Source organism: Ursus maritimus, unplaced genomic scaffold (assembly GCF_017311325.1).
Source record: "Ursus maritimus isolate PB19 unplaced genomic scaffold, ASM1731132v1 scaffold_36, whole genome shotgun sequence".
NCBI lineage: Eukaryota > Metazoa > Chordata > Mammalia > Carnivora > Ursidae > Ursus > Ursus maritimus.
This window is the reverse complement of record NW_024426230.1, coordinates 608,759-632,189: the sequence shown is the minus strand read 5'-3', so window position 1 is coordinate 632,189 and position 23,431 is coordinate 608,759. Positions and strand designations below refer to the sequence as shown.

At 46.6% G+C, this 23,431-nt stretch overlaps 2 protein-coding genes across 3 annotated transcripts; one reads left to right on the top strand and one right to left on the bottom strand.

Moving 5' to 3' along the window:
• Window positions 1–343: 343 nt before the first annotated feature.
• RNASE6 (ribonuclease A family member k6) lies at window positions 344–2,081 on the top strand. The gene is made up of 2 exons (XM_008711104.2): window positions 344–606; window positions 990–2,081. Exon 2 carries the CDS (start codon window positions 1,048–1,050, stop codon window positions 1,546–1,548), a length of 501 nt encoding a protein of 166 aa, XP_008709326.2. The 5' UTR covers window positions 344–606; window positions 990–1,047; the 3' UTR covers window positions 1,549–2,081.
• An 8,913-nt stretch (window positions 2,082–10,994) lies between these two features.
• On the bottom strand, window positions 10,995–13,228 carry RNASE1 (ribonuclease A family member 1, pancreatic). Of its 2 annotated transcripts, none has more exons than XM_008711105.2 (2): window positions 13,010–13,228; window positions 10,995–11,692 (listed from the first exon to the last, which is right to left on the bottom strand). In XM_008711105.2, the coding sequence occupies exon 2, from the start codon at window positions 11,665–11,667 to the stop codon at window positions 11,215–11,217; it is 453 nt and encodes a 150-aa protein (XP_008709327.2). In that variant the 5' UTR covers window positions 11,668–11,692; window positions 13,010–13,228; the 3' UTR covers window positions 10,995–11,214. The 2 variants fall into 2 exon arrangements, with proteins under 2 accessions (XP_008709327.2, XP_008709328.1); XM_008711106.2 differs by lacking the exon at window positions 13,010–13,228 and adding an exon at window positions 12,616–12,753.
• Window positions 13,229–23,431: the final 10,203 nt, after the last annotated feature.

Here is a 23,431-nt window from a genome sequence, read left to right as displayed (position 1 = left end):
CCTCCACCACAGCCAGAGAGCTGTTCGCAGTTATTAATATGCAATGAATTTGTCTATTTATCCGACCATCTCTGTCATTAGATCATGAGCTTCTGAAGCTGAGAAGCCCCGTATCTGGCCCAAGAAACGTGCACATGAATGAGTAATTCACTCAAGTCTGCTGTTGCAACTCACAACATTACCAGGTACGTGACTATTTTATCAAATATACATGGTGTGTCCTCTCCTGAAGAACTGAAATCATAGAGCTCCAACACACTGAAGCTTCAGACCAGGAAGGAAGCTCTCCACCCATATCAGGAAGTCAGTACTTCCTCAAAATTATGTAAGTCACGTTGTTTCTAGGAGTAGCCTTGCTCTTCCTGTAACTGCAGTGACACTGGCTTTAAACAGTGATTGGAGAGCGTGGGTCTCATCCACACCAGGCACGAGCAGTGCACCTTCCAAGCACTAGGTTCCCTGTCCTCTGTCCTGGGGCTCGGAACCCTTCCCTGCTGCACGCACGCGGCGCTGGCCTACCTGGCAGAGGAACAGCAGACCAAAGCCTCTGAGCCTGGCACTCAGCACTGCCTCTGTTCTCAGCGGGAGCCCCAGCACGGAGACCTGGTAAGAGCAGAAGCCTGGGGGCTGGGGAGGGTAGAGCCGTGAAGATGGCCAGAAGGTCCAGGTCAAATAGATGGGGGAGAAATATTCCCGGAGGGAGGAGGGAAGAGACGAGGTTCTGGACCAGTAAGTACAGGACAAAGAGAAGAATGGGATCTGCCAGTCGGAGGAACAGTCATCTTACCTCACATTCCTCCTCCCTGGGCTTCGGGTCCTTCAGAGAATTGTGAGACTCAAGTCAGAAAGAAGATGGTTTAAAAAACAAAAAAAAGGACCAATGAAATCTTAAAAGACACACTAAAGGTCTAAATGGTTGTGGGTAATAATTTTGCTCTTATGGCTTCTATTACTGTCCTTCTCTCATTTTCTTCCCTCTTCCTGCACAGGAGAGATGATGCTGGATCTTCTGGGACCCTTTCCTCTCCTCCTGTTGCTGCTGGGATCATGGGGTCGGTGCATCCACTTGGTGCTTGGGCTCAACTCCTCACCAGGGCTCAAAAGTTTGAAATATCACATGTAAGACCAGGTCCTGTCCAATGCAACAATGAAATGCCTCGTGTCAATAGTCTTTTGGAGAAATATCAGGGACAAAACAGCTTTGTGAGCCAGAGGTTTGAAACATCAAATACAAGATCAGGTCCTCTCCAATGTAGGAGTGAAAGGCCTCGTCCTAAGAAATGTAAGGATCAAAACACCTTTCTGCACGACTCCTTCCACAACGTGGCTGCTACCTGTCTTTTGCCCAATAGGGTCTGCAGGAATGGCCAGAATAACTGCCACCAGAGTGCAAATCCTATTGGCAAGACTTACTGCAAACTCATCAGAGATACGGACGGCGACTGCCGCTACAGCACTATTCCCCAGTACGATTTCTACACTGTTGCCTGCGACCGTCCTCAGCCGGATGACGTTCCCTATCCTCTGGTTCCCGTACACTTAGATTAAGACTAAGGTTTCCATTACTTTCCCTCTCACTTGGTGCAGCTTCTCTTATGATCTCTCTGCTTTTTTGTCCTTTGTTGATTTCCGTGGTTCCAGTGAAGAAAGAAGGACGGGGGCACCTGGGTGACTCCTGGTTAAGCATCTATCTTGGACTCTGGTCCTGGGCCCGGAGTCCCAGGATCGGGCCCTGTTTCGTGCTCCATGTTCTGCGGAGAGTCGCCTTCTTCCTCTGCTCTTCACCCTGTTTTTGCTCTCTCTCTCTCTCTCATGCTCTCTGTCTCTTATATAAATACATAAATCCTTAAAAAAAAGAACACAGAAGGAGGGGAGTCGGAGAATTACAGGGCCAAGATGCAAGACCACAGCTGGGAAAAAGCAAACAGGATTCTTTTCTGCCTTGGAGCTTTTTGTGATTTGAAGGAAGGCACTAGGGAAAAGGACAAAGAAAGACCCAGGCCCCATATTTTTAGCCTTGGAATTTCTGCCAAGCTTTGTTGCATTGTGTTCACAGCAATAAAATCACTTTCTGCTGCGTCGTAATGACCTTTAGTGTGTGTGTTTGGGATCGCTTGCACGTCATTGCCGGCCTGGGGCCATCTAGATCGCATTTGCCAGCATTCTCAGGGGAACTAGTTGGGCCCTAGGTGACCTTTGAGGTTATTCCTCAATCCACGGCTTCTGCCACTTCCCCCACCCCTGTGTCCCTGGGACTTTGGGGCAAGAGTGTCCATGCCTTCAATCTCGGCTCATGGCTTCGACATATCTCCCTTGAAACCATGGTCTGTGTGTATTTGGCGGTGGCACAGCTACCTCATGGAGTGTGCAAAGTACTTTCACACACAGGTTCTGACACATAACTGAGGTATCCTGCGTCTCTACTGTTGGTTTCCATATCTCATCAGATAATGTTTTAAATACGAGTAGTAGTAGGGATAATAATCCACTGTCCCCTTAGAGTCACCTCTCCCATGATCTATTGGAATGCAGGAAGAGAAAGCATAGATCAGAAAGAAAAAAAACCACTAGGAAACTGAAAGCATTCTTGCCTTCCCGAATACTGAAATATCACAGAAGTAGTGGTGTTTTGGAACACGTAATTGATTTAGACCCTGAGAGACAGAGATTAAGAAATTGCCTGGGGGGCACCTGGGTGTCTCAGTGGGTTAAGCTGTTAAGCCTCTGCCTTGGACTCCGGTCATGATCTCAGGATCTTGGCTTCGAGCCCCTTCTTGCTCCCTGCTTAGAGGAGAACCTGCTTTTCCCTCTCCCTCTGCCCCTCCTGCCCTCTTGGGTACCCGCTCGCTTTCTCCCTCTGTCTCTCTCAAATAAATAAATAAAATCTTTAAAAAAAGAATTTGGCTGGGACTAAGACTTTAGGCCCTGGTTCAGGGGATGAAAAATAATTTTTCCTCTACCATTTTAGGTTTTTGGTTGAAAACCCCCACCCCCTAATAAAAAATCAGCTTAATAGGACAAAAACTATTTTAATATGTACATACATATGAGAACCCCACAAAAATATGAGAATAAATAGCAACTAGCCAACTGAGGCTTATGGACTATTCCAGCCTAAGTAAAAGATACAGGTCTAGGGCTATTAAAGGGGGTGGGGGTGGGGGCAATTCAGAGGAAGGTGGGAAGAGGAATTGTTTCAGAAAGGAAATTCGCCCTGCCATGCAGATGACTCTCTCAGATGAAAGTGACCCCCATAATGGCTCACTTCCGTGCACAGGCCCCGTTTCGGATGTAAATTTCCCCTACAGAAGGGTAACCTCTCCTCTGCTTTCAGAACTTCTCCTGGTCTGCATTTCCTCACAATAAACAGCTTAACAGAATTCTTTTGCCAAAAAGGCATATTTGGGGGTGGCATAGTCGGCTAATCCTTCATACCTTTCCCTTTCTTTCTCAACTTCTAGACTCGTGGGGTTAGCAGGCCAGCGGAAGTCAAAGTGCTCTGTAGGCCGATCTGTCTTCGAGTAGCAGCCAAACATAATTCCTATCAGAAAGGCCACCTACTAAAGTAGTTCTGAGTGTGTCAGTTATCTGCACTGCAGATGGTTCTTTCCAAACCAAACCATTCCTTGAACAGGTGTGCTGATGGGACTCACGTTCCTTTATGCCACATATGTGTGTCATGTCTTAGAAACAAAGACAGAAATATGAAGTGTCAGGTTCCAGGAGCGCGGATTCCAAGGCTGCTGAGCACTCAAGGCCCCTCCCCGTGGGAGGACATACGAAGGCCAGGACCACTCGGCACTGAGGAAGCGGGTACCCAGTAGGGGAACTTCTCTGGTGGGACTTGAGTCCTCCCGTCTAGAGCGGCTTTCGGTAGTGTTCATCGTTGAGCAGCGCGGCATTTACATCGCATAGTTTCAAAGCATTCAAGCCCGGTCCGGGGGCAGCGGACACAAGCGTCCGTGTGCACGTGCGGTGTGACCCGTGTAGGGGTGGCACCATCCTCAGGGAAAGGGGTCTTCTGATGGCAGCGTCGAGCTGATCAGTGATCCCGATGGGCTTCTCTACTCTCTACACATTACCTGGACGTTCAGGACATTCTTGGAGAAGGTAACCTAGTAAAAGGCTGACTTGCCTTTCATCCAACCTCTCAGTTACTCACTCTTACTCAACCATTGCTCAACTACGGTTATTTATACATTAGGGAACTCCTACCTTAAAGAAATTGTGGGAGGGAGTAAGCATGAGGATAACTTGGGGAAAATCTTTTCTGCCCAGAGGTGTTTGTTCTAAACTAACGGACCAGACCAGGGTGGTCTTGGTCAGCTGTGCGCTATTTGCTGCGTGCAATCATGTATCGTGGGAGAGTCAAGATAATTGACTAAATCGGATAATCATTTCGGTATATCCCTAAATTAGCGTCAGTGACCTCACGGTCACCACAGAATGATCCGAATGTAGCAAAGCTTAGAAAGAAATTGAGCAGATGTTCCAGCAGCTCTCAACTCTGGTTGCATATGAAATTCACCTGGGAGCTTAAAAAAAAAAATCAATGACTGGATTCCTGTGATAGAGTAGAAAATATACGTTGATTTCTGCCTCTGATTCCTGGCACAGGGCTCCTGCAACCCTTGTAAATCCCTAAGTGATAAGAGCGCTGAGAACATCTTTTGTTCTAAGAAAGCAACTCTTGGCAGCCTCCTGAGTGGTCCCTGGATGGGGCCGATCACCAAAAGATGTAGCCAAGATGAAAAGCTTGGCAATTTCAGCCTCACCCCCCTCCTCGAGGGAGGGGAGAGGGGCTGGATATGGAGGTAATAATTGATCCTGCCTATGTGAGGTAGCCACTATAAAATTCCCAAAAGTACCGGGTTCAGGGAACTTCCAGGTTGGCAAACACATTTATGGTGGGGGAAACAAAAGAGAAACTAAGTTTCCTTACTACTCCAGCCCACTGACAAGTCTTGACACAGGCAGAGTGACATTCTTCTAGCAACCACAGTAGCCAAACTATGGAAAGAGCCCAGATGTCCATGGACAGGTGAATGTATAAAGAAGATGTGGTCTACATATACAATGGAATATTACTCAGTAATCAAAAAAAAAAAATCTTGCCATTTGCAAAGATGTGGATGGAACTAGAGGGTATTTTGCTAAGCAAAATAAGTCAATCAGAGAAAGACAGTTATTATATGATTTCACTCATATGTGTAATTTAAGAAACAAAACAGAGGAGCATAGGGGAAAGGAAGGAAAAAGAAAACAAGATGAACTCATAGAGGGAAACAAACCGTGAGAGACTCTTAACCATAGGAAACTAAGGGTTGCTGGAGGAGTGGGGGTGGGGCAATGGGGTAACTAGATGATGGACATTAAGGAAGGCACCTGGTGTTATATACAACTGAACCCTGGTGTTATATACAACTGAACCCTACCTCTGAAACTAATAATACTCTCTATATTAATTAATTGAATTTAAATAAAATAAATTTAAATTAAAAAATAAAATTTTGAGTTTTGAGATTTATGTGTTCTGGATACGTATTTCAAAATCAGACATCGAATTTGCAAATATTGTCCAGTTAGTAGCTTGCCTCTTCATTCTCTTGACACTTCTTTTAAACCCAATGGTGTTTATAGCTTTATTGACATAGAGCTGACACACACGGCACCACATATATGTAAAGAATACAATCCGGTAAGTTTTGACATATGTGTATACTCATGAAACCACCACCATAATCAAGACCATAAAGGTATCCATTCTTCCCTCAAATTTTCTTCATACTACTTTAGAACCTCTCCCTCCCGAATTTACTGTCCCCAACCCACAACTTCGTAGTAAGTTTCGAAACCAAGTGGCGTTAGCCTTTCAACTTTGCTCTTTTTAAAGTTGTAGGTTGTTGTTGTTGTTTTGGCTAGTCTAGGGGTGCTAGGCTTGCTCAGTGGGGTGAGTATGCGACTTTTGATCTTGTGGTTGTTAGTTTGACCCCTGCCTTGGATGTAGAGATTACTTAAAAATATTACCTTAAAAAAAGTTCTTTTGGCCATTCTAGGTTCTTTGCATTTTCATATGAATTTTAGAATCAGCTTATCCTCTAGGGCTTTTGATTAGGATTGAGGGAATCTACAGATCAATTTGGGGAGAATCCACGTCTTCATGATATTGAGTCTTTAGACCCATGACCATAGCATGGCTCTCTGCTTTAAATTCTCTTGGCACATTTGGGGATTTTTAGTACTGAGGGGGTTCCGGGTGTGCTATCCCAAACTGTGACACCTCGGCAGAATCAAAGTGAACCTCCTCCATCTGTTCCCATTCCCGGGATGAAGAGGGAAAGCGTGGAGCCGTCCCTTCTGCCCTCACTAACACCAAGCTCCAGGGCTCTAGTCCAGGACGTAGGGGGGCATGAGCTGTGTCAGCGACCGGGGGATGTCACAGTGGCTCACGGAGCGCTGATCCCAGAAATGAAGGATGTAATTCAAGAGGACTGGAAGAACCGGTGACAGGGTGTGTCAGTTTGCTAAGGCCACCATAACAACTACCACAGACCGAGTGGCTTAAGCAACGGAAATGTGTTTTCTCACAGTTCTGGAGGCCGGAAGTCCAAAATCATGACTTTGGCAAGTTTGGTTTCTTCTGAGCCTCTTTCTATGGCTTGAAGAAGGCTGCCGTCCTGCTGCGTCGTTACAGGGTCTTTTCTCTGCTCATGTGCCCCTGACACATCTCTGTGTGTTCCCATTTCCTCTTCTTGTAAGCACACCAGTCACATTGGAGTAGAGCTCCCCCTAAGGGCCTCATTTTAACTTAATCACTTCTTTAAAAGCCATAGAGTGGACCCAGCATTTCTCAAAGCCCAAGAGAGGAAGGTAGCATTCTGGAAAAGTGAAGCTATAGTTCCTGTAAGAAAAAGATAGATTTTCCTTGTACTCTTGAGTGTTTTGATCAGTGAACTTTCCAGAACTGGAAGTCAACAGAACCAAGGGAACTATGCACCCAACTATGCCATGCTTTCTGATCTTGTTTTCTCATCCTTTTTTTCCTCCAAGTCTCTCCAGACCTACTTCCTTGATGCCAGATCCATAATTTCCTCTGCCTTACTTTTTTAAAAAGATTTATTTATTTATTTTAGAGAAAGAGAGAGCACATGCAAGCAGGGGGAGGGGCAGAGGGGGAGAGAGAGATTCCCAAGCAGGCTTTGTGCTGAGCACGGAGCCCAACACAAGGCTGGATCCCAGGACCTTGAGATCATGACCTGCACTAAAATCAAGAGTAGGCCTCTTAACCGGCTGAGCCACCCAGGCAACCCCCTCTACCTTCCTTCTTCTAACTTCCTCTGCTTTCACTGCCTACCCTGTCCCAACCTCAAGGCTACCACTTACTCACTCTCTAGATGAGAGCAGATCCAGCTGGTGGGTCCAGGACTAAGAAGCACATCATAGGTCTCTCCAGTGGTACAGAACTGCCTCTGTGAAAAGAGTGGGCAGGGGATCAAAAAGAATGAAATCTTCCATTTGCATCAACATGGATGGAACTAGAGGGTATTATACAAAGTGAAATAAGTCAGAGAAAGATAAATACCATATGATTTCACTCGTATGTGGAATTTAAGGAACAAAACAGATGAACGTAGGGGAAGAGAAGGAAATAAGATAAAAACAGAGAGGGAGGCAACCATAAGAGACTTAACTATAAGGAACAAACTGAGGGTTGATGGAGGGAGGTGGGTGGGGGATGGGGTAACTGGGTGATGGGCATTAAGGAGGGCACGTGATGTGATGAGCACTGGGTGTTACATGCAACTGACGAATCACTGCATTCTACCCCTGAAACTAATAACTATACGTTAGCTAATTTGAGTTTAAACAAATGTTTAAAAAGAGAGGGCAAGAGAAGGAACATTTAAGGTTTGAAAGTTTGGGGAAGGGGGTTGCATGGGTTTGTTTGTTTGTTTATGTTCAATTACCTTCTTTTCTGCCTAAAATTGCTTTGCACCTTTGTCAAAAAACCATTTGATCGGGGACTCCTGGGTGGTTCAGTCACTTAAGTGTCTGCTTTGGCTCAAGTCATGATCCCAGGGTCCTGGGATCGAGTCCCACACTGGGCTCCTTGCTCAGCAGGGAATCTGCTTCTCCCTCTGCCTGATGCTCTCCCTGCTCGTGCTGGCTTGCTCTCTCTCTGACAAATAAATAAATAATTCTTAAAAAAAAAATTGATCATATTTGTGTGGGCCTGTTTCTGGGTTCCTGATATCATTCTGTTGATCTGTGTGTCTGTTCTTCCACCAATTCAACAAAAATATGTACACAGATGTTTAAAGCAGCTGTCTTCATAATCACCCAAAATGGAATCAATACAAATGTCCTCCGGTAGGTGAAGGGACAGACAAGCTGTGGAACATCCATGCACTAGAACACTACCGAGCAATAAAAATGAATGAACTATGGAGCCACACAACAACTTGGATGAATTTCAAAGGCATTACTTTGAGTAAAGAAGCTGGTCTTGGAAAGTTCCATACTGTGCAATTCTATCTGTATGATAGTTTGGAAAGACAGAACAATAGTGACAGAGAATAGATCAGTGGTTCCCAGGTGTTGGGGGTGGGTGGGAAGTGTTTGACTATAAAAGATTGCACAAGGGGAAATGAGAGTGATAGAACTATTGTGTGTCCTGGTTGTGATAATGGTTGTACAATTCTGTCAGTGAGCCTCTCGCTCAAGTATAGAACCCAAGAGTTATTTCTTTTTTTCTTTTTCTTTTTTTTAAAGATTTTATATATTTATATATTTATTTGACAGAGAGAGAGAGAGCCAGGGAGAGAGGGAACACAAGCCGGGGGAGTGGGAGACGAAGAAGCAGGCTCCCAGCGGAGGAGCCCAATGTGGGGCTCCATCCCAGGACCCTGGGATCATGCCCTGAGCCGAAGGCAGACGTTTAACGACTGAGCCACCCAGGTGCCCCCCAAGAGTTATTTCTTATTGCACTTTCTTGAAGCATTGACCATTTGAAGGGACACTTGAAGCTGTAGGAGTAAGGAGAAGCTGGGACATGGAGATGGGCTTACCTGTCCACCGAGAATGCAGAATTCCTGAAGCTTGTTTGTTTTGAAGAATTTTCTGGAAAGTAGCATTATCCTTTTTTTTTTTTTAAAGATTTTATTTATTTATTCGACAGAGACAGAGACAGCCAGCGAGAGAGGGAACACAACAGGGGGAGTGGGAGAGGAAGAAGCAGGCTCATAGCGGAGGAGCCTGATGTGGGGCTTGATCCCGGAACGCCGGGATCACGCCCTGAGCCGAAGGCAGACGCTTAACAGCTGAGCCACCCAGGCGCCCCAGCATTATCCTTTTTAAAAGAATCACTGGATATGTCCATTTCTGCCTTCAAGCAGATACGCGCCGTAATATGTTAGCACCTCAAATTTAAAATTAATCTGCCTGGATTAGTTTCCTGAAAGGGGTTAGTACTCCTTTCTTTGTGAGGTAGCAATAGTCTCCCCACTGAACAGAAAACTCCAATTTGTCACCAGAGTATTTGAGGTGTTTCTCTCCTTGATTGGGCCTGACCCTCTCCAGGACACTTTTCTTCCCCAACGGCTGGTCTGGATCACTGTCACCACCTATCACTTTCTTCCTCAGACAGAAGCCCCCAGCAGTCCCAGGCCCAGAACTTGCAGGGAGTCAGAAGCCAGAGCTGGTGACTGTGCACATAGAGAAGCAGCAAAACCCCAAGTGAGTATTCTTAAAAGCTCCAGGAATGTGTGCTCTTAGCACCAGCAAGAGGGAAACGAGGAGGTTTGGGTTTGGGAAAAGGGTGAGATGAACTTAAGACAAATTCTGGCTCAAGGCACCTATCGAGAAACTCCAAGTTTCCTTCTCCATCCTCACTGCTCGTAAGGGCTGAGATCCCCATCACCACAGAAGTGCAGGGATGTCTGGCCCCCGTCACCCAAAGCCCCTCTCCCCTCTACAGAAGCGAAAGGTTCGCTTCACTTAAGAGAAACACAGTCTCTTCCGACATTTATGAACGTTGTACGCAAGGACAATGACAGAACTGGTCAGACTCGGTGGAAGCAGGGCCTTTCTCTAGTTCTAGGAGCCAGAACCAACTGTGAACAGGGCGTCCAATGAGATGATGGAGTCATGACAGAAACAGAGTCTAAGCATTTTCCAGGGCTGTATAGAAGCGGGGCCAGGCACGGAGCACTCACAGACCCGGTGTCCTGGAAACCTGAGAGAGAGCAACCAGCGAGCGCAGGGAGAGCCCTCGCCCCTTCCTCAGCACTTTGGGGTGTTTTGCTTGTTTGTTAATTGTTTTTTTTTTTTTTTTCCAAAGTAAGCTTCATGCCTCCAGTGGAGACTAACACAGGGCTGGAACTCATGACCCTGAGACCCTGCGATGGAGACCTGAGCTGAAATCGAGAGTAGGCCCCTTCACCCCCTGAGCCACCCAGGTGCCTTCCTCCACCGCACTTAGGAAAAGGGAGACTGCAGGATAGTCTTCCTGAGTCCACTCTGGTGGCAGAAAGAACAAGGACTGGAAGCCAGGAGACCCAGGGTCTAGGCCCAGCTGTGCCGCTAACCAGCAGCAGCCATGAGCAAGCCACTTACCCTTTCTGAGATCCAGGCTGCTCCTCTATAAAAGTGGGGATTACGTTAGGTCAGGGATGGCAAGTGGCACACACACCTTTACCTCTATCCTGCCTTCGACAGAGGCTACTGTTCAACCACATCCCTTATTAGAATTTTTTCTACAGCATTCTAAGCAGGCCCTTCCCACTGAAGTGGATACACAAGCCAAAATCTACTTATTCTCCTTCGATTTAATCATCTCTACAGTCTCCTCTAGCTCCTAAATTGGAGGTTCTGACTTTCCAATGGAAGGATTCTACCCGGGGCTTACCACGGCGAGCCAGGTTTACAGTCCTCATCCCCGCAGGAAAGCAATCACACGGACATTACCAAGATGGTGACAGCCCCGGAAATCCAGGTGGTTGCAAGTATGTTTTATTGGAAGAAGCAGTGAAGTGGTTCACACGGGGCCCACCTTACCCCCCAAACCACGCCGGGCGAGCCCTGGGCAGGGAAGCATGTGTTTTGGATAGGAGCCCTCACCGGAGTTGTTTCCCTCCGAGCAAGGAAGGGAGAGGGGAGCAGCAGGGGCCACCATGGGGACGGGGGCCTCTCGCTGATCTGGCCTCAGGGGGAGCCCTACACGGAAGCGTCGAAGTGGACCGGCACATACGGGTTCCCCCCACAGGCCACGATGATGGATTTCTCTTGCTGCTCCATCTGGTACTCGCATTTCGGGTACTTGGAGCCACGCTTCAGGCGGCAGTCGGTGATGTGCATCCTGGAGCTGCTCTGGTGGCAGTTGGGTTGCCCGTTCTTGCAGGTGACATTTCCCTGGAGGCAGACGGCCTGGACGTCGGGCAGAGGCTCGTGCACAAAGGTGTTCACCGGCTTGCACCACCCGGCTGTCATGTTCCGGCGCTTCATCATTTGGTTGCAGTAGCTGGAGCCCACGGTGGAGGTGTTCGAGTCCATGTGCTGCCGCTGGAACTTCTCAGCCTGGGACTCCTTGCCCAGAGACGGCTGGACACAGCCCAGCGCCAGCAGCACCAGGACCAGTAGTGGGAACAGGATGAAGAACTTCTGAGCCATAGTGGTCTCGCTGCTCCAGAAGAGCCTAGCCGGGAAAGGGAGAGAAGGGAAAAAGCATTGCCTTAGAAAGGACCCCGGCTCTAGCTGTGGCCTCCCCGGCTCTAGCTGTGGCCTCCCCGGCTCACAGTCTCCCTTTGGGTCAGCGGAAAGATACCCCTCCTCCTGCACAATTTCCCAAGTACTGAGACACTCACACAGTCCTCTCGAAGAGCATTTAACTCCCACTAGCTAGAGAGAGGGGGTCTTCGCCTCTGGGGGGTGACCTTGACAGGGAACTAAAATCCTACAGTCCTGTGTCAGTACTAGAGATTTTTAAAATTTAAAATACATTTGAGGGGGGCGCCTGGCTGGCTCAGTCTGTTAAGTGTCTGGCTTAGGGCTCAGGTCACGATCCCCAGGTCCTGGGATCGAGTCCCGCATCAGGCTCCCTGCTCAGCGGGGAGCCTGCTTCTCCCTCTCCCTCTGCTGCTCCCCCTGCTTGTGCTTCCTATCGCTCTCTGTCAGATAAATTTTTTTAAAAACTTTAAAACAATCGAACAATAATAAATAAATAAATAAATAAATAAATAAATAAAGTACATTTGAAAAATAAATACATTTATACCCAATGCTCAAGGGGCTAATTAGAAAATCCTTTTGAATAAACCCGAGCTGAACTGCATCCCTAAAATACCACCAGGACCTCCAGGATGGTGACAGACAGAGGCCTATTGTCCTCCAACACAAGGGAAACAGCCCAGTGCCTAACACCAGCATCATAAGGGGATGCCGTTGTATTACCAAGAGCGATGCTTCCCTCCCCCAGCACCACTGGTTCCCTGCAGCCCACACGCTCCATCCCCATATTGGCCTGGCCCAAGCTTTCTCAGGTGCTAACCTCACCCACCCTGGTCCCTCCAATCCAACGCATAAGCAGAAGTCCCTGAGACCACCTCTTCAGCCACTGACCTGGGTCTCTAGCTTGGTCTCTAGGACAGAGCAGAAGACCAGTCTCTGTGATCCCTGGATTCTTATACGGATTACAAAGGGGCTTGGCCTCCAAGGAAAGATAGGTGGGAGGAGCATCTTGGTTTCACTTTAGAGGGAACCAAGGACCTCGTGAGGAAGAGACATTGTAGGGAATCATCCACGCCACTCTTTTTCAGGACTGCTGGGAAGGGAGTCTTGGCCCATAGGAACCGTACCACGTGAATCTCATCTGTCTGCTGGCTCACAAGCAGCAGCACAGAAAGCCACTATAGTGCTGATGCCGGAACCCCAGCAAAGTCCTCATAATCGCAGGGGGCCATTGGCACCAGATAGTGCTTGGTGGTTCGCAAAGGATACATAAACTTGTGATCACCAGAGCAGCAGAGAAAGGGAGGTCCTCTCTCTCCCCAGGAGTCCCGGCTGGAATTCCAACAGCACCTCTTCTGTGGGGAGGGGAGTGAAGTTCCAGCTGCCAGCCGCTGGACGGCCGCGTGGATCTGGGGTCTGGGGGGGGGGCAGTTCCCAGGCAGGGCGGTGGAAGAGACTTGTGACCTCGCCCAGTGCTGGCCACTTCAGCTCTCCTGGGTGTGGGTGGCGGGTGTGCGGCCGTTCTCGGCTGCGGCAACCGCTCCTGGAACATCAGAGTTGAGGAGAGGAACTAAAGCCAAACCAAACCCCCAAGGGATGTCAGCCTGGCTCAGTCACTAGAGCGTGGGACTCCTGATCTCCTGGTTGCAGAGTTGAGCCCCATGTTAAGTGTGGAACCTACTTAAAAAACAAAAAACAAAACAAAACACCCAAATCCCTTTCGGAGAAAAAATAGAGATCACCGTATTTTTTCACAGCAAAATTCCCTCTGTCGACCAAGAAACAGAGGCAAAACTGAAACAGAACAAGAGCCCTTACTGGGGAGTCTCAGGATTGCGTTTTTTGGAACGCAGATTCCAGAATGCCCAGAGAAGTGTCCTCCCGCACAGGAAGAACAGTGTGTTGGGGAGAAAGATGGAGAGGGGGCAAGAACCCGACCTGAGTCAGGGAGGCGAAGTCCTGACAGATCGAGCCCTGCTGATTTACACTTGGATTGACTGATGTGTTGGTGTTATCACACCACACGATTCCTGATCTGCATGAATTAATTATCTGTCATCAGAAGGCCACACTGGCAGTTTTATGACCCAGGTGCCAGGTGTCCCATTGACTTTATACACAACAGCTTGTAAAACAATTACTGAGTCTGGCCCAGTTTGAAAGGTCTTTTTGCCCAGTTCAAAAGTTCATTAGAAGGGGAAATGGAGCTTCAAGATGGAGTCTGTCATGTCCAGAAATTTTATGCAACGTCACACCTCCTAGAAAGAGACCTGTCTTTGCTGGGTGACAATTTCAGTTCTTCTGGAGTGAGGATAATCACAATTCCCTCCGTTCTCTGGATTTAGATGGTCTCAGTCCAAATTCTGATTTAACGTCTGAGGAGCTGGGCAACTTACAGAACTGAATTTCTTCCCTGTTCCTCAGTTTCCTCATCCCTGAAATGGGGATGATGATATGTATGTCTCAGATTTATTATGAGGACAAAATAAGGTAAGATGGGCAGAGGGCTTGGAGAGGTCCCCGGAAAGCGTGATAAATGCTAGCTGTAGCGACGGCTCGCGTAGGGTGGCGCTGAGCTCCTCCCCAGAGAATCTCTTGCATTGACACTGAGCCGTCTCTGACTTCCTAAAAAAGTAGGGGTGAAGTAAAGGACTTCCCAGGATTTTGTTTTGCGAAAAACCTGAACTGAAAAAAGTAGAGAGTTTTGAAACCCTGAGGAGGGGAAGAGGAGAGAAGAGAAGGACCTCGGGGAAGGAACAGAATTCTTTAAAGGGAAGTGTTTTTATTATGTTGCCACATGATATCCAAAAAATCTTTAGTGAAGTCAGCCTATTTGCTAGCGCGTATGAATCAGAAAGTGAAAGTGGGCTGAGGAAGATGTGGTATGGTGTAAGCTTTTACTTACGTGCTGTTATCATTTGTCCCACACCCTACCCTGCCCCCAGGTTTGGCCTCTTAGGCCTTACGTAGCACTCATCCTGTGGAGCGGACCTAACCACTTAGGTTCATGTCAGAGAGCCTGCAAAGTCACTGACAAAGAGAGACAGATTGACGGGAAAACAGACAATGTTTATTCACACGCTTGTGTCGGAGCACCAAAACGTGGCTCCCTGAACAGCTGGGGGTAAGGGTTTCCGTATTAACTTCGTAGGGGAAGGAAGCGAGGGAAAGGAGCTCTGTAGGACATAAATGGGGTCTTGTTTTTGTGTTTTTAGGAGAGATAAATGAGCTTTTAGGGGAACAAGTGTGAAGTAAGACAGTGTGTGATAATGTTTGTTTATGCAGGTGTGAATGGTCTGTCTTCTTCCAGGCTGTAAAACTCCCCCAGTGGGGATTTAGGGCAGCCTCACTCTCAGAAGACTCTGCCTTTATTCAGGTAAGAGAGTCTCTGAGGGACGCCTGGGCGGCTCGGTCGGTTAGGCATCCAGCTCTTGATTTCAGCTCAGGTCATGATCTCGGGGTCTTGGGATCCAGCCCAGCATCAGGCTCCTCGCTCAGCCGGGAGTCTGCTTAAGATTCTCTGTCCCTCTCCCTCTGCCCCTCCCTCCCACCTCTCAAAAATAAAATAATAAAATAAAATAAAATAAAATAAAATAAAATAAAATAAAATAACCACTTTAGCTGAGAAGGTGAAAAGTTAGCGACCTCCACACCAACCACCTTTTAAGGGATAGGTGCTTGCTCCCTTGCTCTCTATCTCCTGCTTGCTCCTGACCAGGGACGAGGGACTGCTCCGTCCCCTGGTTCACTGTGCCATTGACCCATCCTCTTCCCCCAACTCTCCATCTCCCCATTTCTGGGAACTGTAAGTAACAAATCTTATGACTTTGCTTCTGTGTCCACGTTCTGAAACTGCGCCCTGGGCTTTTCACTTCCCCAAAGTGACAGCTGAAATGCTAAGGGGGTAACCTGGCCGTGGGAATGGCTTGGGTCTCCTCTTCGGCAGGTCATAATCTTAACTGAATACACTAGCTCTGATTTCTCAACACACAGACCTAGAATTACTCACCCTGTCACGTAAAAATGAAGGTAAAATAAGGCATTTGCAGACAAAACGATAAAATAAAACAAAACCTAATGGAGTTTAAACTCCACTATAGCAGCCCTCCACTAAAAAAGTCTCTAAGCATGGATTTCAGATTAGAGAGAAAAGCTACTCAACGGAAGTCTGAAATTCAGGAAGGAATAATGAAAAGAAAGATGACAATAAATATGTGGCAAATAAAAAAACGTTTTCACTATATAACGCAATAATGTCTTGGTGAATTAAGAAAATAAAATTAAAATATATATCAGGAACATAATTTGGAAATGATGTGAATTGCCAAGTGTTCAAGAGGTGACTAAGAGATATTGATTAGACTTTTCTATGTTTACTATGTATTTGAGAATTTCTAAGGTAACAATGAAAAGAACAGAGGGTATGAATTGCGAACTAGCAGAGAATAAGCGCACGGTGGGTCAGTTAGGGGGATCCAGGCTGTGCTGCGGTAACAAGCAAACTCAAAATTCCAGGAGTTTCAAGCCCTTTCTCATTTCTGCTGCATGTCTGTCCTGGTCCAGCCAAGCAGCTCTGCCCACGGTAGTCACTTGGAAAAACAGGCTGACGCAGGCTTCATCCTGACAGACACTGTCATAATTGCAGAGGCAGAGGAAAGACAGTGGCACTGGGATGCCCAGGTGGCTCAGTCACTGAAGCAGCCCGCTCTGGGTTTTGGCTCAGGTCACGATCTCGGTCGTGAGACCAAGCCCCAAGTTGGGTTCCAGGCTGAGCGTGGAGCCTGCTTGGGATTGTCTCTCTCTCCCTCCCCCTCAGCCTTCCACCCACTCTCTCTCTCTCTAAGTTCATAAATAAAATCTTAAGAAAAAAACAAACAAACCACAGCACCCCACAGGACAGCTCTAAAACCTTCTGCTACAAGGGACACTTGTCACTTCTATTCACACTTCATTGACCAGAGAAAGCCCCATGGTCACATTTAAGTACAAGGGACTGAGAAATAGGATCCTTCTCGGTGCCTGGAACAAGAGAACTATTTGGGAACAGCTTTAATAGCTGTCGCAGAATGACAGACAAATATACCACTAACCCAAAAGAAGGGAAGAAAGGAGAGGAAATAGAAAAGCCAGACAAATGAGACAAATAGAAAAGGCAAAATAAGATAGTAGATATTCACTGAGGAAGATAAAAATGAATAATTACATTATATAAAAGGACTAAATGGTCCAGTTAAAAGACAAGATTGATAAAGGGAAAAAAATTAACACTTTCCCATTCTTTCTCTCTCTATGTGCATACAGAGACAGCATATATATACACACACACAATATGTGTATATTTATATATATATAACGTATCATTTATATATACATATATAAGGTATATATACACATATATATACCTTACAATTTTTAAAAATGTTTAAGAAGGAAATATTTTATTAGATGGCAAGATATAATAACCAGAAGACCAATGGAGCGTTTGCTGGAGTACTTTCAGAGCACCCTTATTCCAGGAAGTTGAAGAGAAAGTCAGAGACAAAGAAATGGAGTTAAAAAGGACACTGACAGTGAAGAGATGGAGCAAATTTGTGCACTAGCGTGATGGGGGTGCCTGGGGAGAAGCTGACACGAGGGTGTGCACATCTTGAGGAAAGAGTCAGTACAGAAAATACAGCAAGAGATAGAGCATAGCCCCAGGAATGGGGAGAGATGGGTAAAGGAAAGGAGGCGGTCTCGTCTGTGAGGATGGTGGCAAGGGGGAGGTAGGTAGCAGACAAGGAAAAGGATGCAGCTGAGAAACAGCAAAGCTGACTAAGAATATGAGCAGCAGAAGAATGTCCCTTCCAGCAATGGAATTTTCTCCTAGGAGTGGGACTTGAGTCGTGTTTGCCTCAAACCTCTGTTTTAAAATAGGGTTCTGAGAGGGCGCCTGGGTGGCTCAGTCGTTAAGCATCTGCCTTCGGCTCAGGGTGTGATCCCAGCGTTCTGGGATCGAGCCCCACATCAGGCTCTTCTTCTAGGAGCCTGCTTCTTCCTCTTCCACTCCCCCTGCCTGTGTTCCCTCTCAAATAAATAAATAAATAAATAAATAAATAAATAAATAAATAAAATAAAATAAAATAGGGTTCTGAGAAGGTCTGCATCATTTCTGTTGTCCTCTAGGTCATGGGGACAGTTATCCAGTGTAGAATGAGTCTGTGACCCATTACTGAGAGGCCTCGTTTCCTATACATTAAATCACAGTTGCAGTATTTATCTTCATTTCACAGGTTAAAATGTGATAGGAATCTCATGGGGCTCCTGGGTGGCGCAGTCGTTAAGCGTCTGCCCTCAGCTCAGGGTGTGATCCCAGCGTTCTGGGATCAAGCCCCATATCAGGCTTCTCCGCTGGAAGCCTGCTTCTTCCTCTCCCATTCCCCCTGCTTGTGTTCCCTCTCTCTCTAGATGTCTCTCTGTCAAGTAAATAAATAAAATCTTTAAAAAAAAATGTGATAGGAATCTCTCAAAAATGGTCCCAAGTAGTTTGACATACATCACAGCTGTCATTTCTTTATGCACATAAAATGTGATGATCGTTTCCATAAACTGCTCTTGAGAATTTGAATAGAGCCAGTAGAGTGAAGAGACCATATGTATTAGTTGCAGCTTCATGACTGGGATGCTGTGTTCAGGAAAATTATTTCACCTCTCTGGACCTCAGTTCCATCATCTATAAAACACACAGGCTGGATGATTGGCAAAGCAATAATAAAAGAGAATTGAAATGCATAGGTATTGGAGTCTATTTGGACAGGGGTGTGGAATCAGTTCACCTTTTAATTATTCCTGCAACACTGACTGGCATTTTTCTGGATGAGTGCAGATGAATACACAAAATCCTGCATCACGATTTTAAAGATCAGTAGTGTATCAACTTGTGTAATTTGTTTCCTTATCTGTAAAGTAGGAATAATTAAAGTACCTTATTCTAAGATGCCATAGACTGAATATTTGTTTCCCTGCCCGCACCCCAAATGTGTATATTACAACCTAAGTCTCAATGAGATTGTATTTGGAGGTGAGGCCTTCAGGAGGTGATTAGGTCATGAGGGTGGAGCCCTCATGAATGGGATTAGTTCCTTTACAAGAGAGACACAGAGAGCTCCCTTAGTCCTCTGTCATGTGAGGTAATAGAGAGAAACTGGTTCGTAGCTATGAAACCATACATATGCCTCTGTTTGCCCAGGACCATCCCTATTTATGCCCGCTCTCTCGGTATAATAAATAGTAATGTCCCTCTTCACTCTCAAAAGTGTCCCAAGTCAGACAGTAATTATATGGTTACCCTATTCAAAGCACATAGGGAGCCCTAAGAGAATTGTAATATTATTTTTATTACCACTAATGATATTGTTTCTTCAAGAGTCAAAATTAAGAGTTCAGTTTTAATACTGATTTAGTAGAGGTGACAGTGATGGAAGGTTCTGATTGGGAGAGAGGGACAGACCGACGATCTCTAAATTCTCTTTATTTTTTTGAACGATTTTATTTATTTATTTATTTGACACAAAGAGGGCATAAGCAGGGGGAGCATCAGAGGGAGAGGGTGAAGGGGATGTGGGGCTCACCTGGGATCATGACCTGAGCCAAAGGCAGACACTTAACAACGGACCCACCCAGGCCCCCTAAATTCTATCTTTATAGAGAATCAGAGAGCAACGAGAGTGGAATGGGCGTATCAGGAAAATGCTGGCAGATGTGGGCGGGGGCATCCTTGTAGACACCCTGAGATTTACACTGGGGTAACTAGCAGCAGGCACTGAGACATCCAGAGCAGCGCCTCCGAGAGCGCCTTGGGATAACCACGTACAACGGAGCATAACTCCACGGGGGCGATGGTGGGAGCCATGGGTGTGCTTGAGTCTCCGAGGGGAAAAACGGGACAGATAAGTTTGCCAACGGGAAGCAAAGGGAGTGAAGGAAGGCTGGAGGAAGAGGTGTCTAAACAATGCTGCTTACCTTGCACTTAAAAGTTGCCTTTGGCTACTCCCTTCTGTGTGGTAGACAGCAGAGTGGCCAGCAGGAGGAGGGGAGCAGATCCAGAGCAGATGGTGTCTTATCCGCAGTCCCCCGTCTTGCCCTATCTCCGGGACTCCCTCTCAAGAGCCCTTGATTCCTGCTGGGCTCCTGGGGGAAGTTGCCTCCAGACAGCGTCAAATGTCCCAGAGACACCCGGCCGCAGCAAAACGGACCATTGCAGATAGCATTTCGGAGCCGGCACTTGGTCAGCAAGCTCGGATGACTGGAATTACAGCCAAAGAATGAAAGCATCATTGACCGAAGTTCTCGGTGAACAATGTAGTTTTTGTTGAACATTTCTGAGCGCTTGCTGATTGTTCAAGTCTCGGAAAATACTCTCTTCCAATGAAAAGTATTTAGAGTGGGTGTGGGGAGGAAGGCCGGCAGGTCTGGGCTTTGTCCTGAACTTTCACTGGCCTTCCAGCCCCTTGAGGGGCTGCCCCTTGTGATCAGTTCATCATGTCTGATGACTAGTCTGAGGAGAGAAAAGAGGGCCGTCTCTGGGATGGCCAAATACATGTGCCTGCTTGTCTGCACGTCATCATCTCAGTCTCAAACACGCTTTCTGCTCCTGACTCTACGCCCACTTAACTTCATTTGTGGCTTTGCGGAACCCCGTGTGATGAAAAAAAGTGCAGGCCTGAATCGGAGCCCCAGGGCCACACTCTAGCCCAGGGCTATCAACATGGGGATAGCCTCGCCGTGCGGCACACGGACTAAACAACGATACCTTTATTATCTCTGAGGGTCGGGTAGAGATAAGGGAAAAGCTGCAAACACATCCTAAACGTTGTGAGTAGCCTTGTTCATTAGAGTGGTATGGGCAAAGAGATTCTCAAATTATGTTACATGTATTACAAGACTGAGCAAATGAGCACAAGGGTTAATGTTGTGGAGAGCAGGGGCTCACCCTGGACACGTGATTATGGAATGGGCAGGGGAAACAGAGGGGGCGAAGAAACTTTTTCCTCTACTCTCTTAGATTCAGTGACTGGAACCTGCAAATTAAACTGACAAGAGATAGACTAATGAGAGAAAAAAAATAAGCTACGTACATAGATACAGCCCACGAGTGAACCCTAATGGGTTCCACGGACTTCGGTGTGTGCCGGTGTAGGTCCATCAGCTGTAACAAATGCACTGCCCTAGGGTAGGGTGTTGATAGTGGGGGAGGCTGTGCATGGGGGCCTGGGGGCAGACGGTATATGAGAAGTCTGTGCTTTCTGCTCATTTTTTCTGTGAATCTAAAACTGTCCTTTAAAAAGTGATGTCTATTTAGAAGGAAAATTAAAAAGAGATGCTGATGTCTTCAAAAATTTCAGACCTACGACACGGAGACTGTGGAAATGTTACAGATTAAAGGTAGTTAAAGAGACGTGGCAACTAACTGTGACACCTGACACTAGGCTGGAACCCGCACTAGGGGGAAGCACGCAGCTGAGAGAGCATATGTGACGCAGCAACGGCTCCTGCAGGCTGCTTCCAGGCCCTCGGTGTGACAGCCACAAGCCCTACCCTACACCATCCCTACCGCTCCAATGCGCATGACAGGGAGGTGGAGATGAGTGGCCTCAGGAGATTAAAGCCATTGCTCTACACAGCAGGACCTAGAGTGGGGCAGGTGCAGTTTCAGGATTTGCCAAAAGCAGAGAGACGAGAAAGAAGCCTTGCTCTTCATCAAGAATGTGTGGACAGACCATGGGGTTGATCAGATTCCATGAAAGCCTCCTGAGAACAAGCCGTCAGGCCCTTGGACAGGCTGCACACGTGGCCTTGTACCTGGATAGGATAGGCTGTGGCACTCTTTGTGGACAGACTGACCAGACCACGATAGGTGACGCCAATAAAGGAGACAATTAGGCCACTGAGGAAGGAGGGGACAATCAGAGAGAAGATCTTTATTCCATCAGTGGTGGGAACGCGGATTCTTTCAAAGACCAGCCCAATGTTCCACTTCTTTGGGCAGAAAGAAAACCATATAGAGAAAACCAGTGGAGGGACAGCCCACATTTATCTTTTGTAATCCAGTGGGGCATCTCCCCGCCTTCTCTACCACTTCGTAATAATGGTTCTAAATCTCTGTGTTTGCATTTTGAATACAATTAATTGTTCTCTTTTCTCAGTATTTACGGTAAGTTAACATCCGTACAGAATTTGTCATTACTTAACATAGTTTCTTGTGGCCACCGCCGCTGTCATTTCAACGCCTACTGCTCCTACTTGCTGCTGCCCGTGGGCTTTTGCACTTGCTGTTTTTTCTGCCTGAAATGTTTTTTATATGACTGTCTCTTCATTCAACAAGTTTCCATTTAAATATCCCCTCATCAGAGTTCTTCCCTGACCACCCTGTCTGCGGTCCTCGTCTTTGTTCAGGATGCTACAGCAAGCTTCCATATACTGGATGGCTTATAAACAACACACGTCTATTTCTCACAGTTTAGGGGCCTGGAACGTCCAAGATCAAGGCACCAGCAGATCTGGTGTCTGCTGATAACCCACCTCCTGGTTTGTAGATGGCTCTCTTTCTGCAGTGTCCTTGTGTGGTGGCAGGGCGCGGAGTCCTGGGCGAGCACTTTCATAAGGGCGCATTCTCACTCCCGAGGGCTCCACCCTCATGACCTAGTCACCTCTCAAGGACTTGACCTCCTAATACCATCATATGGGGATTAGGATTTCAACATTTCAAACATTCTGTCTGTAGCAATTCTGTTCTACCCAGTTCTTCTGTTAGGTCACCTTATTTTTTCTTTCATAGCTCTTATTAATATCTGCATTCTTTATCTTATTTGCTTAATATTCTCTGCATCCACTAGAATACATGTGTCAAGAAATAGGGCCTTTCATTTTTCATAGAACTAGAACAAACAAGCCCAAGTTTGTGCGAAACCGCAAAAGAACCAAAGTCATCTTGAAAAAGAAAAACAAACTGGAGGCATCACAATTTCAGACTTCAGGTTATATTACAAAGCTGTAGGAATCAAAACAGTATGGTACTGGCACAAAAATAGACACAGAGATCCATGAAACAGAATAGAAAACCCAGAAATAAACCCACCACTGTATGGTCAATTAATCTTCAACAAGGCAGGAAAGAATATCCAAGGGCAAAAAGGCAGTCCCTTCAACAAATGGTTGGGAAAACTGAACAGCGCGTGCCATAGAGTGAGACAGGACCACTTTCTTTTCTAAGCACAAAGACAGCCCCAAATGGATTAAGGACCTAAATGTGAGACCCGAAACCATAAAAATCCTAGAAGAGAGCACAGGCAGCAATCTCTTTGAAATCAGCGATAGCAACATATTTCTAGATAGGTCTCCTGAGAGAAGGGGAGTAAAGGCAAAAATACACTATTGGGACTACATCAAGAGAAAAAGCTTCTGCACAGTGAAGGAAACCGTCAATAAAACTAAACAGCGGCCTACTAAATGGGAGAAGACAGTTGCAAGTGACATGTCTGATACAGGGTTAGTGTCCAAAATATATCAAGAACTTCTACAACGCAACACCCAAAAAACAAATAATCCCATTATAAAATGGGCAGAAGCCATGAACAGACATTTCTCCACAGAAGACACCCAGCTGGTAAGAGACATGCGGAGAGATGCTTATCATCACCTCCCATCGGGCAATGCGGATCGGAACCAT